Source organism: Macaca thibetana, chromosome 8, assembly GCF_024542745.1.
Source record: "Macaca thibetana thibetana isolate TM-01 chromosome 8, ASM2454274v1, whole genome shotgun sequence".
NCBI lineage: Eukaryota > Metazoa > Chordata > Mammalia > Primates > Cercopithecidae > Macaca > Macaca thibetana.
Window position 1 is genome coordinate 21052209 of NC_065585.1, and position 18360 is coordinate 21070568.

The following is an 18360-nucleotide window of genomic DNA, read 5'->3' on the forward strand; positions in this document are numbered from 1 at the left end:
GTTCTAAGTATGGAGAATGGAAAAGAAGGCCAAAGTGTGAATAACAACAGACAGTTCTAAGATTGCAGAAGGGGACCCTGCTGTGAGGGGCCTGGGGAATGGCCCGACAGTTGAAATCCGGCTCACACACAGAATTCCATGAATGTTTGTTCATCGAATGAGTAAACAGATGCATTTTTGTTTTTTTTCGAGAGAGGGTCTTGCTTTGTCACCCAGGCTGGAGTGCAGTAGCATGATCATAGTTCCTGCAGCCTCCACCACCATGCCCAGCTAATTTTTTATTTTTTGTACAGATGGGGTCTCGCCATATTGCCCAGGCTGGTCTTAAACTCCTGGGCTCAAACAATCCTCCTGCCTCAGCTTCCTAAAGTGCTGGGATTACAGGCGTGAACCACCAGGCACAGATAAAATATTTCACTGTGAGTCTATGATGTGTAAAATATTGTGGGCTTTTCTGTGTGATGTGGAGTGAACCTCACATGTCAAATCTCATCAGCTGATCCAAAAGACTCTACCTTTAAAATATATACAGAGCCCACCTCTCTTCCTTTCCATGGCTACATTGATTCAAGGTGCCTTTATCTCCAATCTGAGTAACTTCAAGAGTCCCCCAATGGGCCTTTCTGCTTCTCTCCTTGCCACTTCAGAATACACTGGATCCAGTATCTTCGCGTTGCAACCTAAGTCACTGTGCCGAGAGTCCTCTCTTGGCTTCCCATCTCTCCCAGAATAAAAGCCAAAGTCCTTACGAGGCCCCATGTGATCTTTTCCCACTGGCCTCATCTCCTTCCCGCTTCCTATCATTTGTCCACTCCAGCCACATTGACCTCCTTGAGCATGCTGAGCATAGTGAGGCTTCAGGGTCTGGAATTCGCTCTTCCCTCTGCATCTAAAGGCTCTATGCCCAGTTAGCTGCATGGTTGCCCAGTTAACCATGCAGCTAAAATGTGAGGCTACAAAAGTAGTCTGAGGACAAATTTCAGGACAGCTTAACAGCCAGGCTACAGAAATGTGACAGCCTCCTATGGGGCAGATTTCCTCTTCAGGGAATATTAACACTTACCATGAAAAAATGTTCTGTGGTCAAATACATTTGGGAAATACCAAGTTTTGAAAAAGAAGTTAAAAAAAGTTCTTTGCTGCAGGACTTCTCAGTTTCTTTACCATGGTAACTGGCATTTCAGATCCCCAAGAGAGACGTGATATAAAGCATTTCTCAAGCTTTCTTGTCACTGTATTTGGAGGGAGGGAGTGATGTTCCAAAAAAAACCCCAGATTTTGAGAAATGTTCCTGGTGGTATGAAGTAAGAGCTGCTGAAGATTTCTGGAGAGAAGGGTGGTAACACCAGCTAGTGTTCGGGAAGGAAGGTGGAGGATGGAGTGAACAGGAAAAGTAAAGGAGGCCAGTAGCCGAGCAAGGAGGCCAGTGTAACATTCAGATGAGAACTAAAAGAACCCTTGGGAACAGGGGATGGGAACCATTCAAGGAACAATCTACGGGGTGGCCCTGGCTACGGATAAAGACGTGATGTGAAGAATTAAGGCTTACTGAATTTTCAAGCTGGAGTGTCTGGGAGAACAATGGGGCTATGAGTCAGGATTGGGAGGACAGGGGGCGGCTCTCTTGGATAGAGGAAGGAAATGAAAATAATGAATTCAGTCTGGTGCATAGGAGAAAAAAGCTATTACATCCTTCATGTGTTTTTGAGACGGGGTCTCTTGCTTTCCTGCCCAGGCTGGAATGCAGTGGTGTGATCATGATCTCACTGCAGCCTCGACCTCCCAGGCTCAAGTAATCCTCCCGCCTCCACCTCCCGAGTAGCTGGGACCACGAGCATGTGCCATCGCACCCAGCTGAATTTTTATGTTTTGTAGAGATGGGGGTCCCACTATGTTGCTGAGGCTAGTCTTGAATTCCTGGGCTCAAGTGATCCTCCCCGCCTCTAAATCCTTCTGAGCAAGGGCAGTTTCAGTAATGGAGATAGAGAAACTGATGCTAGACATCCACAAATGAAAACTGAGAACAGCTGGTAACAAATGAAGGCATTTTCCAGCCCCTGTCTTCTCAGCGTGTATGAGATCCACATGCTAAGACAGTCATGCTGGTGATTAAAATAGTTTTTGAACAAGCAATCAAATGAGAAGAAGTCCTAATGAAATCCTAATGAATTGTATCTCAGGCTACTTACCTCTGACAGTGCTTACTTTATTATGTCGGCTGTCAGGAAGCAGCAGGGTCTCTCACCAGTGCACCCAGCTCAGGGCTGAGGGAGGGAGGATGAGAAGTGGGGCTACAGAACCCAGACAGCTGAGCCCACAGACAGCATTTGGGAATCCACTAGTCCAGCCTTCATTGGCAGATGCAGGGTCTCAGACCCAGAGCACTTATTAGGACAGCATTGTGTAGTGAAAAGAGAGTTGACTGAATCCAATTCAGTTAGCATTGAGCCCCAGCTTCCTCACATGCAGAATGGGGGTGCTGGACTAGATCTCATTTTCCCAAGTCAGCCATTCCGCGACCACCTTTACCACTTGTACATCCCACAACCATGTTTTTATTAGACACTTTTAGTTTTAAAAGGGAAACTTCATCTTGCAAGGGAAAACAAGTACTACTTGACAGAAATGGAAAGTCACTTTAAAAAGAAAACCAATGAAACAAAATAATGTTAGTGGAATATGCAATGTGAAGCCTTTTTTTTTTTTTTTTTTTTTTTTTTTTGAGACAGAGTCTCACTCTGTCGCCCAGGCTGGAGTGCAGTGGCATGATCTTGGCTCACAGCAACCTCTGCCTCCTGGGTTCAAGCAATTCTGGTGCCTCAGCCTCCAGAGTAGCTGGGACTACAGACATGCGCCACCACGCCTGGCTACTTTTTGTATTTTTAGTAGAGATGGGGTTTCTCCATGTTGGTCAGGCTGTCTCCAACTCCCGACTTCAGGTGATCTGCCCTCCTCGGCCTCCCAAAGTGCTGGGATTACAGGTGTGAGCGACGGCACCTGGCCAATGGGAAGCATTTCTTAAACTTTACTGTATTTGGAGGGACTGGTGTTCCAAGAGGCAGACTTTGGAAAATGTTCCCATAGGTGTCACTGATCTCTTTGTGCCTGGAACCTGTGCTATCTCTTATTAAAAAGGGAGGTTTCAAGTTAAGAGATATTCGAGACAGATGAACATCAAAAGTGGCTTTCTTCTAGAAGTACTCAGAAGGATAAAACATGGCAAAGCTCTCTTCATATCAATCCAACACTATTTAATGCTGATTTTAACCTAAAATCACTCATGACAGTTTAAAGTCACCAGGATTCTCACTTAAGACTGGACCAACAGTTTTGAAGATTACGTTCAGTTCTGATAGTCCATTTTATTGTGCAACACACATCTATTTGACTAGATCTGGTTCTATTAGAATCCCATTTGGTTTTAAGATTTGTAAGACAAAGATTTTTCTAGTCCTATCCTCCTAGGCTGCAGTCATTATGGAACTGGAGCCAATGCTTGAATTCGTGCTAATCCATTCCCCCAAGAACTCTCACCCAGCCTCAGCTCCCCTAACAGAGAGCTCACTCTTTCTCCAACGCAGCCTCAAAAAGTTCTCCCTTACATGGAGCAAAAACTAGACCACACTCAAAGTCTTTGATAAGATGAGCTTAAGAACTCACCACTGTAGCCGTGTGCAACCCCCAAGGCTATAGACCTGGGCGGGGTCTGTGTTTGAATACAAGTGTGTCTAACCCCAAAGCTGCTCCCTTCCTCATTACGCTCCCTAGAATCCCCAGCTCTGGTGGGACTCTCTGGATTCTAGACTCTCACCTGCCATATTGAGCAAGTAATTACCTTTCTAGCCAGCTCAGTTCCTTTACCTGAAATACACGGTAGAATTAGACATCTTGCTTTTATATTCTAAGGCATCATTATCATCTTAAATAGCTGTTTGTGGAGTGTTTATTCCATGCCAGGCACTTTAGATAGACTGACTATAATCCCCATTTTGCAGGTGAAACCCAGATTAAGTAGCTCACGCAAGGCCACACACTAATAAGTGGTGAAACTGAAATTTCTACTATGGAATTTAGCTCTAGCACCTTCATTCTTAACTCATTCTCTTTGTGTTAGGAACACTTGCCTTCTGGTTTCTCAACTAACCGAGTTTTGACTTTATTTGATGTTTTTTGTTTTGTTTTTAAATTGGGATATCTGGAAACTAGGCTTACCTATATAGACATTGTTATGGACTGAATGTGACTCTCCAAATTTCATATGATAAAATACCAATCCCAGTGTGATGCATTTGGAAGTGGGGCCTTTGGGAAGTAATGAGGTCATGAGGGCAGGACGCTCATGAATGGGATTAATGCCCTGATAAGAAGAGGCACAAGAGAGAGAACTTCTCTCTCTCGGTCAGATGAAGATCCTAGTCCTGCCAGGTCTGCTGACACCTTGATCTTGGACTTCCCAGTCCAAGCCTCCGGAACTGTGAGAAATAAACATTTATTGTTTAACCTACCCAGGCTATAGAATTCTAATTATATAATAGCAGCCTAAGACAGAGGTGTTGACCTGACTAAAAGGTAAAGTACCACCAGGCACCTCCTGGTGCCTCAGTGAGTGGGAAGTCAAGGGGAGAAATCTCTGATCCAGGCCCCTCAACCTGCTCACTTCTTTTCCAGGTTCTCTCTACATCCTGTGTGTTCCTCTCCTGGACTGCTGGACTTCAGGGACTCAGCTTCTCTTCCCAGTATCTGCCTCTGCTTTCTGAAAAAGTCTTCCTGACACATGTTCATAAATCCCCCTAGGTCTTAGTGGGAAGGACTAAGAGTTGTCTTTGCAAAACCATACAATGTAAGGAGCAAAAGTCCTTAAAGGTCTAAGGTCAACTCTCAGTTCAACCACCAATCCAGCTGTGTGATAAGTCAGTCAATCACCTCAATTCTAAATTTACTGTCTGTAAAATGGGAATCACACCACCAACCTCAGCAGGACTGAGGGAGCTCTAGTGTGATGAAAGGTATATGAGACAACAATCACCACACCGGACACGTGGTAAGTGCCCACATATGTTTGCTTCCTCCCTGTTTTGTATCCTTTCATGGCCTGCATGGAGCTCAGGAATTTGCACAGAAGGCTGCTCAAGCAACGTTGGCCAAACTCACAAGAATCTTTCATCCTGAGATTCTGACTTATAAGCTCAGGGGATCTAGGAATAGTCCAAGTCACCTGAGTTCTTAAGTGCACCTCCCAGGTCCCCAGGACACACATTCAGATGTGAGATTGCAGCGAGGGATCAGGCACAGCTTCACTCAAGTGGCACTTATGGTGAGGCCACTTCTCTGTCCAGGCAGACCTGATAGATATTTGGTGCCACATCTGGTTCACTCACCTGCAGCAGTTCAAATACAGCAAGGAGATCCCCTCCAGAGAGGTTCCCACAAAAGATGGGGTGATAGCATAACCTGGGGGGCTCATAGTCCTGGTCAGCCAGCTTCACAACGGGAGCAGCCACTGTGGCACCCAAATATTCTGGCTTCCCCTAAAGAAGAAAAGAAATGAGTTTTTATTTCCTGATCATTAATTACCTGGTTCTGATTCACATCAACACAGTTTTACAAATAACCTCCACAAAACCGTCAGCATCCGTGTCTCACTCTCTTCTCCTGCCAAGCTCCTCTTGCCCATTTCTATAGGCCTGGGGGGCAGTGGGTTCCACTCACGCTCCTAAAAGGGTCATCCTTGCTGTGCGCGGTAGCTCACGCCTGTAATCGCAGCACTTTAGGAGGCCGAGATGGGCGTATCACAAGGTCAAGAGATCAAGACCATCCTGGCCAACATGGTGAAACCCCATCTCTACTAAAAATACAAAAATTAACTGGGCATGGTGGCACACACCTGTAGTCTCAGCTACTCAGGAGGCTGAGGCAAGAGAATCACTTAAACCCAAGATGTGGAGGTTGCAGTAAGCCGAGATTGCACCACTGCCCTCCAGTCTGGCGACAGAGAGAGACGCCTCAAAAAAAAAAAAAAAAAAAAAAAAGGGTGATGGAGGGCAGTTATCCCAGGGGCTTTCTGGCCCAAAGCTATCTTAGGGGCTATCTCTCTCCTCATATATTGAGCTCAGTAGGATATAGTTAAAATAATTATCCAGGGAAGACTGGAAGGGGAAAAGGAAAAATCAGGTAGCAGCCAACATTCCAAAGGATCTCCAGGACAGGGCATCACTATGGTTGGGAGCACAAGCTTTGGAGCCAGTTTGAGTTCTCACATCTGCCACTTTCTAGCTCTATGCCCTTGGGCCAGCTGCTCAACCTCTGAGAGCCTTATGCCTAAAAAAGAGTTAAAAACAATACCTTTCCGTAGGATCATGAGGACTAAAGGAATGTTGTATAGGCTTTGCATAGTGACTGGCATACAAGTGCCCACACCTAGTAATGATGAAGATGATCGATATGTTTAAGTGATGGGGGAGTCCTGCCCTATTTTACTTGGTAGTAGAAAAGGATATTAAAATATTTTTGTATGTATGTATGTAGGCCGTATGTTTCTATAAGAACTATGCAATGCAATGGCTCTGCTTCCTGCCTCTTTTGCAAGCCTGTGTGCACATCCCCCCAGAGGCAGCATGGGGCTGGCGCAGTCATTCTGCTGTGCTATTTATCTCAAGAACTGCTAGAATATAAGCTCCCTGTGGGCAGAGTTGCCTGTACTATCCACTGCTGTGTCCCCTGGCACAGGGCAGATACTCAGTGCATGTTGGTTGAGTGAAAGCTGTTGGATAAATGACCTCTGCCATCCAACACCAGTGCCCTTGCTCTTTTTGGCTGAGGCTGGGTTTTAGCAGTCACACTGCTTCATTGCCTCTGGATTCCTGAAGTAACATGTGCAACCCCAGCGGTAGAAGGAAACTGGATTGAGGTGGAAACAAGGCTTTTGGTTCAACCACACTTGAAAACAAGGCTGCCCACTGGTGTCGACTCGTGGAGACAGATCTGTTTTGGGGATGGGTGGAGTTAGGGCAGCTGGCTAGGAAATGAGTGATCTGCCTAACAATTTGTTCATTAACCCAGCTGGGATTGGTTAGTTCAAACTAGCCCTGGAAACAAAAGAGTAAACATATCTCAAGCAACCAATTTTCCAAATATAAACTCATTTATTCCAGAACCAGCAGACTCTTATGAGGACACAAGCCACTGGGAAATGAGGTAAGGTTCTAGACTGGAAGCATAGTTCGAGCAGATTCTGATTCCATTAATCTGAGCATCACCGTAGTTTGGGCCCTGTTTAGCTGCAGCACACAAGGGTGAACAAAAGTTTTTGCATGTCTACATGCATTTCTCTGGGAGCAAAGAGCACATTTTCATATCCCTTTCTCTCCCACATTTCCTTTTCCCTTTAGAGTCAATAATGTCGCTGAATTTCTCTGTAAAGGGCTTGGCTTAGGGTTGGGCCAGGAAAAGCCATTGCGGAATAGAGAACTGGAAGGGAAATGGAAAGCAATGGGGCAGCCAAGGGAAACACAGCCAGCCCAGCAGGTTAGTGTAACAGGACTATAGCCTACATACATACATACAGAAATATTTTAATATCCCTTTTTACTACCAAGAAAAATAGGGCAGGACTCCCCCATCACTTAAATATATCGATCATCTTCATCATTACTATGTATCGGCACTTGTATGCCAGTCACTATGCAAAGCCTATACAACATTCCTTTAGTCCTCATGATCCTATGGAAAGGTATTATTTTTAACTCTTTTTTAGGCATGAGGCTCTCAGAGGTTGAGCAGCTGACCCAAAGGCATAGAGCTAGAAAGTAGCAGATGTGAGAACTCAAACTGAAGGCTGCCTGGCTCCAAAGTTTGTGCTCCCAACCACAATGGTGCCCTGCCCTGCAGATCCTTTGGAATGTTTGCTCTCATCTGATTTTTCCGAGTAGCGCGTTCAAAGACACTCTACTGCTGTTATTGTTTTCTGCATAGAAAATAAGCACTAACAATTGAAAGCATATTGTTAGGAACAAAACTGAAAAGGTAGTTATTTTGTGGTCCTCCCTACAGAGCATCTATACTACATGCTAAATAGTAGAAATCCTCTTCCATAAATATACACATCTATCTCCAACTTATAGATAGGGGAATGGGGCCCAGAGGGAGGGAGTGGCTTGAAGGACTAGAATGTGGTTGTATAGGGGAGAGACTGCTACACTAGCCTCCACCACCTGTACAGGCAAAAGTGGGCACAGGGGACCTGGTTCAGCCTCCAACCAGCTGTGACTTTAAATAAGGTATTTGAGCTTTCTTGTCTGTTTCCTCCTGTAGGAAGCAAGATGGGAGCGTCATGGTCTCGAAGGTCTCTGCTCCCCTTCTGTGATGCTCACTTCTTGATTCCCTGCTGACCTTGGCCCAAAGACAGGGGCTGTCAGGAGTACTGCAAGGAGGTGGGGCAGCTTTAGGAAGGCTTCCTGGAACTGTTTTACTTAATATATTTGTGCTCCTGCAACCTCATGAGGAGATGGAGACATTAAATAAAGAAACAAATCCTTTCCTTTCATTTTAGACTTCCTAATTTAAGAAAAGAATATTTGTGTAAGTTAAAAAAAAATCCTCCAGTAAGCTTTTGACTCTATCCAAGGGTTCAGCACACAAACGTCTTTGGAGAACAAGAGGTTTGGTCCACATCATAAAAGAAAAGAGACAGAGATGGATGTGTTGTGTAGGGCGTAGAAGCAACAAGCGAGAGAGGAAGAAACACAGTTAGAAAGGCTAAGAAAATACCCATCCATTTCTTTTCAGCCAGGTGAGATCAGTAAAAACCTCCCGTTTCCAAAAGGTATGAACATTTTTATTAAACAGCAATAGGACCTGGAATTAGCTGGAGGCTGGGTACGGTTGCAGGTTGCTTTATACAAGTATCACATTCCTGAAGAAGTGTGAAGTATCACAGTCCTGAAGAAGACTGACGTTCTGCAAACCAGACCCAATTTTAATTGCCATTTAAATGGAAATCAGTGAAAAACTCTTTTAGTAAAGCAAATGACCATCACCAATCTTTTTGGTTCTGTGAACTGTTTTCAGAGGTCAGGTTTGCCTCGAGGTACATCTAGTGTTCTCACCACTCACAGCGTCAGGACTTTATTTATTTTAAAATAAAGTGAGTTAGTTCAATGTGGTATTTTATGAGGTGTGGTCAACGCTGGCCCAGAGGGACACTCACCACGGCGTCGCTGTCATACAGCTCCACCACCACTAAGGGCGGGGAGTCTGCCAGCTCATTCACGTCTCCGTGCAGCACCAAATCATTGAACAGCAGCATCTGGTTCCAGGTAGGAGAGAGGGTCTGGGAGATTATCTGGAAGGAGGGACCAAAGAAAAGCAAAAGTTCATTCAGTTGAGTTGTAGGGGCTCTAAGGTTCATTCATCAAACACTTATACAGGGGAAAGAGAACACAACATCATTGTGATTGCTCATTCATTCAATATTCAAGTAACTATGTAAACTGAGCAGCTACTATGCACTAAGCAATGCTGGGGAACACAAAGACTCCCGACTGCAGAGGAGCTTATATTCTTAAGTTTCATGAGCAGAGCCTCGACAATGTTTAACACCCTCTTTGAGTCCATATTTTCAGCTCAGTTCTCACAGTAGTGCCAGTGAAAACACTAGCTACTTTTTTGAGCATTTATAGTGTACTGGGCACTGAATTCACAGGCACTGTCTCATTCAACCCTCACAGTAATTCTGGGAGGTAAGTTCAGTTATTTACACACATTTTCCAGATCAGGAAACTGAGGCTCACTTGTCCAGAGCCAGCAAGTGGTAGAACTGAGATTCCACCTGGACCATCTGGCAGCAAAGCCCAGGCAGTCTGCTAACCTCATCCACTCTCGCCACGTAGATGCTAATATTATCTCCATTTTATGAATGAGAACACTGAGGATTGGAGAGATTCAGTGATTCTTGACTTAGCAGCAAATAAAATTTTGTCATCAAGTATCTTAAAGTTGGGTATTTGACCTAATATTCCTTATGTGGAATTCTACTGTTTTGTGGTTATTGACTGAATTAAATAGATCAAGGTTTTCAAAACCACCCTCACCATTTTGCATGACATCTTTCTTACACTGATAGTAGAAGTGGCTCACAGCCCCCGCCTAGGCCATTTAAGTGGTGCCCTCAGAATGGAGGGCATATTTGGTCTTGCATTTTCTTCTCTGATTGGATGTTTGGAAACCTGCCAATTTCACACAGCCAAAGACTGGAGTTGTTTGCAGGGCAAGAGAACTCTGCACCTGGGCAGAAGCTGTTCCATTAATGCAGGAGACTAGTCCTGGAAAGAGTTCAAAACCACATTTCTTTCTCTTCCAGGCAAATGAGTGATTTCATAGGTGAATGTATCACAGCAGCCACTGGGTCCAGGGGAAGTTTCTGAACTGTGCCTGTCTGTCTGTCACTGTTCAACCTAGGAGGAAAGTCTGGAGAGAGACCTGGCCTGGACTCCAAAACTCACAGCAAACTGTCATCTCAACATTTTACATCGAGTCATTCCTAGTCACAGCATTAAGTCATTTGCACTGGGGTCACAAAGGAATATTTTTATTGCTCTTCTTTATGTGGGTCATAAAAATATTGTGCATATTCATGATTTCTTTCTCTTCTTGCTTTTTCACTTTTATAGTATTTTATGTCTGAGACACAACAAGATTTTAAACATTTCAAAGAAAATCTAACTTTTCCAATAGGAAATGAATGGCTTCAACCAACTAATAACAGGAGTTAAGAAGCTGCACTGCAAAGTTACCCTGTGTCAGTGACATCACAAAGAACCATGTGTTTTATGTTGCTTTTCAAAATAGAAATGTGATCTGTCTTGTAGCATGCACTGGACAGTGTGATACCAAAGCAATTTATGATCTTCACAGCATCTTTCCTATAGAAATATTTTGGTATCTTCTTTGGCACTGGGCTGTAAATACCACTTGATAAGATTCCAGAGGTCAGAATTTGTTCATTCACTCATTCGTCATATAAATATAGGATTCAGGACCTACAACGTGCTAGGCACAGCATTAGACACTAACACAGCACTCTGTGCATAGCAGATGCTCAATAGCTATTTGCATGAATGAGTGTGTATTGACCTGTCCCTGGAGTTGCTCCCATGAGTAAAAGGACAGCATGACCACCTTCAGGAGGTACTAAAAGGTTCACCCAAACAAAAATCCATTCTCTACTTCTCTGCCAAGGTGTCTATGATTCACCTCATTTCTTAAGGGCTTTCTTAAAGAGTTATGCATTAGAACTGAATTAAATGACATTATCTGGAAGTTATGGTAGCACTTAGCTAACATTTTGATGAGGGAGCCAGCTATCATGGACAGAGTATAGCTTTAGAATCAGATAACTCTGGAGTGAAATTCTAGTTTCATTACCTACCCGATGTTGGACTTGGGCACGTTGGAGATTAACCCTCCAAACCTTAGTTTTCCTCATGTAAATGGGGTTAGCACCTACCCTCCGGAGTTATGACCACTGTCCAAGAATAGTAAGTGCTTGGCACACATCGGGTGCTCAATAATTGCTTGTTATCCATCCTACCTGATCCCAGCCCATATTCTTTTATAAATGAGTAAACATTTACTGAACGCCTGACGCATGGCAGCCTTGGTGCACTGGGGTAAGAGACCATCCATGTCCTCAGGACTAAGCCCCAATCTGGTTGTTAGAAATAGCAGTTTCCATGCTCTACCCTCTAAGATTTCCTCCCCTTCTCCTCTAATGCTCCCTCTTAGCCACTTAGTCCGTTTCCCTCTTTCATGCCAGAAGCCTTGCTCTGCGGGAGCTTTCTCTCTTTCCTTTGTATTTCAGTCGCAAGATTTCTATGTCCCATGTCCCCAGTGATGTTGGGAATGACTGGATTCCCCTCTTTGAAATATTTCATTCCATTAAGTCACTTTACAAAGCATTGGTTTTCAGGAGCAGCATTCAGAGGCTTTTTCCTCCTGAGCCCTCTGTGGTTCAGGTGAGTGCTACCAGCTGAACAGTGGCACTTGGCTATGACTGCAGGGGCCCAGGTCCAGCTTTCCTCATCATTAAAAATACATAAAGGGGGCATGTCACCTGCAGACAAGTCCCTCTGTGTTAGCGCAGAAGTGAAACAGGAGAGGGAAATTGGTACCCTTTCTTACCAAAATGGAAGTGGAGTGGTTAAGCAAAGTGACTTTGGTTAAGCAAAGGGACCTGGGTTTCCATCTTGGTTCCACCATCTTCTAGCTATATCGTTTCCAAGCCTTACCTGCCTCATCTGTAGAATGAAGACACTACTAACATCCAGCTTTGGGCTGCAGTGAGATGTAGCAAACAATGCATAAAAAAATGCTTAGCACTGCGCCCAGCACGTGGGGAGCTTTTAGTAAATGGCAGCTATTACTATTTTCAAAAATGAGGTACTTAAATTTTAAAAATTCAAAAATGAGGTACAAAAAATTGGCTTAAACCTATGAAAACAAAGTCCAGAACTCAACAGAACCTATTTTCCCTTTCAAATAATTATTTGATAAACAAAAGTCATCTGTTCCTTTGAGATATGGATCTAAATCAAATGAAGGTGCTGTATGGAGATACAAAATACAAGGATAATTACACAGCAGACCAAGGATTTCATCCAAATCCTGTACTCCACTCAGGGCCCTGGAACTCCACAGTGTTGTGGCAGGTGGAGGAGGGCTCCGGGGGTCCATCCTATGAGAACTCCCTTGCTGTTGGAAGGAAACCTCAATGACAATAACAACAAGCAGTCACATAGAAGCCTTAGTTTTAAGCAAGGTACTGTCCTGGGTGTTTTATCCTCTGGAAGGAATGTACAAGGTTATCATCCCTATTTCACAGATAAAGAAACTGAGGCACAAGGAGAGGTTTGTTTAAAGTCACACAAGTGATAAATGGAAGAGCGTGGATTTTGACCCAGGCAGTGCAGGTCCAGAATCTATACTCATCATCACCACGCTCCATACTAACTCTCAAAACATAGGAAAGAGAAAGTCATCTGTTATCATTTTTATGCTCAGTCACTGAATGAGGATGAAGTCATCTTCCTGCTGAGGTTTCTCCTGACTTCTCTCCCAGGTAGAACTAACCCTTTCTCTACTTGGCTCTTGTAGGACTCTGTACAACCCTGTACCCTGGGGCTTATCATAGTGCAGTGACTCATGTGTCATGAGGCCTGCATCCATGCCTGGATTGCATATTACACTGGAGCAGAGTCTGGCTCCTCTCATCCTCCAGAGTCCAGCATGTGACCTGGCAAAAAAGCCAGCACCTGACAGGCATTAGGTTCAATGAATGTGAGACTGGTTCACATCACGCTGTCAGTGTGCGAGTCATAAATCAAAATGCAATCTACTCTATCATCCAGGTCATGGGCTTTGCCCTGGAGAACAATGTTAGCCCTCTCAACATCAGCCAATGTCATGGCCAGCATTTATCGATCATTTTATAAACTTAACTATCTGCTTCTTCATGACAGTCCCATTTTAAGATGACAAACCTGAGGTTTAGTGAGTTGCGTTACTTGCCCAAAGACATGCAGGCAGAGAGGAGATGAGCTAGAAAGTAACCTTATGGCACTCTGTGTCTAACCCATGGTGCTTAATTTCCTGAGATGGGCAATTCTTTACTGAGCGTCCCTCTCTTCAAACAGCAAATCAGAGAACAGAATAAATTTTTAGAGAATAGAATCTAATGAGAAAAGCATCCTACTGGATTTTTGCTGATTAGGAATCCTTTTCTCATTTTAGTACTTGGTGTATAGGAAAGGGAGAAAGAGAGGAAACAGGCACAGACTGACACTATAGTTTGCATATTTGTCTTTTCCAAAACTCATGTTGAAATTTAATCCCTAATGTCATGGTATTGAGAGGTGGGGCCTTTAAGAGATGTTTGGGTCATGAAGGATCTGCCTTCACAAATGGATTAATCTATGGATCAATAGGTTGTCATGGGAGAGGAACTGGTAGCTTCAGAAGACGAGGAAGAGAGGCCTGAGCGAGCATATTAGCATGCTCCGCCCCCTCACCATGTGATGCCCTGCGCTGCCTCGGAACCTGCAGGGTCCCACCAGCAAGAAGGCCCTCACCAGACACAGCTCCTCAACCTTGGACCTCCAGCCTCCATAACTGTAAAAAATAAATTCCTTTTCTTTAGAAATTACCCAGTTTCAGGTATTCTGTTATAAGCATGCTAAATGTATTAAGACAACCCATCTCCCTTAATACTCACAACATCCATTATGCAGTAGTATTCTCCAGAAGAGGGGGACTGTGAAGCATCGAGATGTTAAAAGCATGCAAAGCTCCCCAGCTGGTGAGTGCAAAGTCTAGAGCATCTTGACCACAAAACTGGCAAATGTTTCTCCCCACTGAGACCCCTCCATGATTGGATCATAAACCTCATGCATGTTGATCTGTGCTGTTTCCTCATTTGCTCCTTCCCCACTGCACATTGCCTTGTGCCTGGCACTTCAGCCTTCTCCTCCTCACTCCTCTTTTTCTCCCAGCCTTCCTTCACCTCAGAGACTTGCATTCTTTGCCCTAGGACAATGATCACAGTGAAACAATAGACCTTCCCCCACGTAAGTCCTTGTGGGCACATATTCCCTTTTCAGTATGAAACATCTACACACCCAGAGATGCAGGTATTTGCAACATGTCCCCATTGTTTCTTTCCTGGGCTCTTCTGTGGGTCAGTTGCAGGCTGCAGGAAAGAAGCAGGCTGTCTTGGTTACCCCGGTTACCTTTGTTGTCTGGCAGTGAGAAAGGAACGTGACTTTGGCAAAAGGGTCTGAAAGTCCATTGCTGTCAGCCGCGATGAGGCTCCGGGCTTGGTACATGTGAGCTCTCAGCTGAAAAACATGCTGTTCTGTGGACAAATCATGGAAGGGGGCAGGTGTTAGTGGGGTTTTCAAGAACAGTGTGTACACATGTGTGTCTGCATGTGATGTCCATCTACGTATCCACAGACAGACAAAAGAAGACCACCAAAAACATCCACCCTCCTCTGAGACAAGAATGGAAGCCCTGAAGAAAAGGAAGAAGTGATATTTACAGGGTACTTTGAACCCAGGCATCTTCACCAGGTTATGTGTCTTATTCTTCACTAAAACCCTGAGAAATAGCACGATCTCCATTTTATAGATGAGGAAAAATGGCACACAACCAGGTTAAAAGACTTTCTAAAGTTTGCACAATTAACCATGCCAGAGCCTAGATTTTATTTCTGATTCTAAAATCTTTTTCTCTTTCTAAAATACCACATTTTACTCTCTAATAATTCTCCTGTTTCTACAGGCATGAGTGTGTGCACATGTGTTCATGTGGGCACATGTGTGTGTGTGTGTGTGTGTGCGCGTGTGCAAGGGACTGCTCCACATAGTTTTCACTTCAACAAACACAACATATGTCTCAAGTCATCCATTCACTCATTTTCCATTCAGCCAGGGTCATTTTGAGCACCTAGTGCGTACAGTCGTGATCTCTGAGGATTCTGTGGTAACTAAGAGAGTCCCTGTCCTTGGGGAGCTCCTGAGAGAAGGCAGAAGACAAGACAAGCACCCACATCACAGTGGCAGAGGGCCAGGGATAAGTGTTCTGTGAGAATGCTGGCAAGGGACAGGGGGACAAAGGGCAGGAGTGAGCACACCCTGTGCCTGGATAGGAGGCAGAGAGAAGGCCTCAGGTTGGGGCAGCTCAGGGTTCAGTGGGGAAACCTCAAGTAACAGTTGAGTTCATCACAGTCCTTGGTCCATGGTACTTTCTGATCACTGCCCCTTGCAGGGTGCCTCTTGGTTTTTATATTCACTTATCCCTTTTTACTTCTCTACCCACTCCCATTTTCCGCACTCTCCCAAAGCCACTGTGTTCAGTGTGTCTGTTTTTGTGCTGACTTGGGGAGTGGTATACAGAAACTCTTGTGCACTAATATGAATAACTCTACTTAGTTAAAGTAAGGGTACAAATACCCTGTGAATTCCCCCGCCCGCCACAATGCGATCCCTAGACTTACCTCACACAGGTCCATATGGGGACTTGTACATGGCTACGAACCCTTATTAGTGTGTCTTTATTTCCTTATTTGTAAAATGGAGGAAATAATAGTTCCTCATAGGGTTATTGAAGGGAACCGAAAGGCTGAGAATGGTGCCTGGCCCATGGGAAGAACTCTAAAAGTGGGGTGAAGATGCTGGAGTGCTGTTACTCTTGCTCACTGCAATGTGACCTGTGGGGAACACCTGGAAGCAACCTGCATGTCCATCACTGTGGTAGTGCCCAGGAAAAATGTCAGGGAGTTTGGGAAAGCAGTTAGAGGCAATGGATTAGAGGTACACTTGGCAAAATGGATGGATCTCACGAATCTAAGTGCTTATAAATGAGAAAAAAAAAAAAAAGCATGAGATAGGAGACACAGTACTATTCATGTAAACTGAGAATATGTGCACACAAAGGAATCATTCATATTTGCCAAAGCACACTCGAAGAAAAAGGGGTAGACCATAGTGGAGGTGGTGCTGCCCTTAGAGCAGAGCCCCTAAAGGTTGGTAACATTTGAGAGGCAGGGATGGAGGTGCCAAGACACTGGAGCAGGATGAGTCAAGACAGGGGCAAAAACACCAGGCTACATGGGGCAAGAATGTAGTCCAGAGTGTCTACAGTCTAGGGACACAGACATCTGTAGTCATATCATGGAGGACCTATGAGGCTTGAACGAGGCAACAAGGAGCTCTTGAAAGTCTGTGCACAGGAGCTGGTGCTAGCAGAGCAAAGCTCCAGGACGATAAAACTGAGTCAAGCTAGCCATGGACAGAAGAGGTGTCGGGGAGGGAAACCAACAGGGAGACAACACTGCCCCCTCTAGGCCAGAAGTTTAAGGGCCAGAGCTTATGCACTGGTAGAGGGGATGGAAATGAGGAGGTGGGACAGATATGACAGTCCTGGGTGCTATAGGCCTTGAGCCCTGATTGGCACGGTGAGGAGGGACAGGAAGGGCAGGGGGTGCCAAAGACAACTCCTTACTATATTATCTTGAGGCTCACACATGTTTCTGTCCCTCCACCCTATGCCACTGTCTGGTTGCATGGGGACCAATATGGAACCTGAGAACATAGCAAACATATCAGACCCACTCTAATCCCGCAAAGGATTTGGAAACTTGAGCCCTGCACACCTCCAGTTAAGTCCGGTATTTGCAGTGGAAGTTCTCCACACTCTGTCAAGGCAGGGGGAACCAGAGAAGTGATTCCTTTGGACTCAATTCTAAGTCCTCCCTCTGTCCCCACTGCCACATACACCAATAAACCCTCACATGACAGGCTGGGCCCTGCTGGCAAGGGAGCCCCTTAAAATGGCAACAGTAAACGATGGAAATGATGCCATCAGCAGATGGCACAGGGATTTCCCGACAGGAGTGTTTCTAGAGATGGCCCACGTGTTCCTTAGCATGCTACATCGTTTGGCAAATTTCTCTGCTGAGAGTGAACTTGGAAATGGTTCACCCGATGAAAATGTTCACCAGCTGCCCCTGAAATGGCTAACCCTGTAATTTAGCAGACCACCCAATGGCAGCCACACAAGCTATGCCCTACACAACTCCAGGGAGCACCATTTACTCAGTGTAGGTTTTCATTTTTCTGAAACCTTGGGTCTTACTAGTTATGTTCCTGGGACTAATCTAGTCACCCTCCTCACACTTTATTGGTACCCCTCTTATGCTATGGCTTGCTTTTTACTTGTGGTTATGAGAGATGTGTCTGTTATCCCCACTTGAGGGCCGGAATCACCTCTCACTCATCTCCATGTCACCCACTAGTTTTTCCACCATGCCTTCCATATATGGGTGCAAACTAATTATTTGCTGAATGGGTATTTTCTGGAGCACAAAATTCTCCAGTAGGTGTGGAAGGCAGCCAAAGCCACCAATGCCAGTGCACGGCAGGAAAAGTTTATTAGGTCACTCTACGAAAACACACTGCAGAGGATCAGAAGCATTGGGAAAAGTCTTTCCTCTGAATTGTTAGTAGCTGGGATAGCAATCACATCTAGGTCCTTGGGTCTCTAGAGATAATCTATAAAAATACGAAGCCAAGTTAGCTTCCTATTTTTTCCTATCAAGTTAATGTGGATGTTTTTTACCCAAAGATGAAAACTCTCTCAAGGTATGGTGGAAGACAGTAGAAAGAAAGTAGGGTTTGGAGACCTTTTATTTTCCCCCATCCTTTACTAGCTGTGTGATCTTGGGCAATTTCTAAGCATCTTTGATACATAACTTTCTTCATCTGTAAGATGAAGAGTCTTCCCAGGGTTGATTTGAAAAATCAATGA

The 18360-nt window shown here is 44.7% G+C and overlaps 2 protein-coding genes across 6 annotated transcripts in view; both read right to left on the minus strand.

Annotated features, from left to right (window-relative positions):
* NDUFB9 (NADH:ubiquinone oxidoreductase subunit B9) overlaps positions 1-18360 on the minus strand; it is a 576062-nt gene that overhangs the window by 491459 nt on the left and 66243 nt on the right. Inside the window, exon 1 of one of the 5 annotated variants that reach the window (XM_050801733.1) lies at positions 14055-14059. The exons of the other annotated variants lie outside the window; for them this stretch is intronic. The gene's annotated coding sequence lies outside the window, so the exon portion shown is untranslated. Of the gene's footprint in view, positions 1-14054; positions 14060-18360 lie in introns of those variants that run through there. 5 annotated transcript variants of the gene reach the window in all.
* The window catches only part of FER1L6 (fer-1 like family member 6), a 286778-nt gene that overhangs the window by 64878 nt on the left and 203540 nt on the right, over positions 1-18360 (minus strand). Inside the window, exons 20-22 of the mRNA XM_050801779.1 lie at positions 14781-14905; positions 9206-9340; positions 5379-5528 (exon numbers count right to left, since the gene is read on the minus strand). Coding sequence (XP_050657736.1) covers positions 5379-5528; positions 9206-9340; positions 14781-14905 — 410 coding nt within the window. The remainder of the gene's footprint in view (positions 1-5378; positions 5529-9205; positions 9341-14780; positions 14906-18360) is intronic.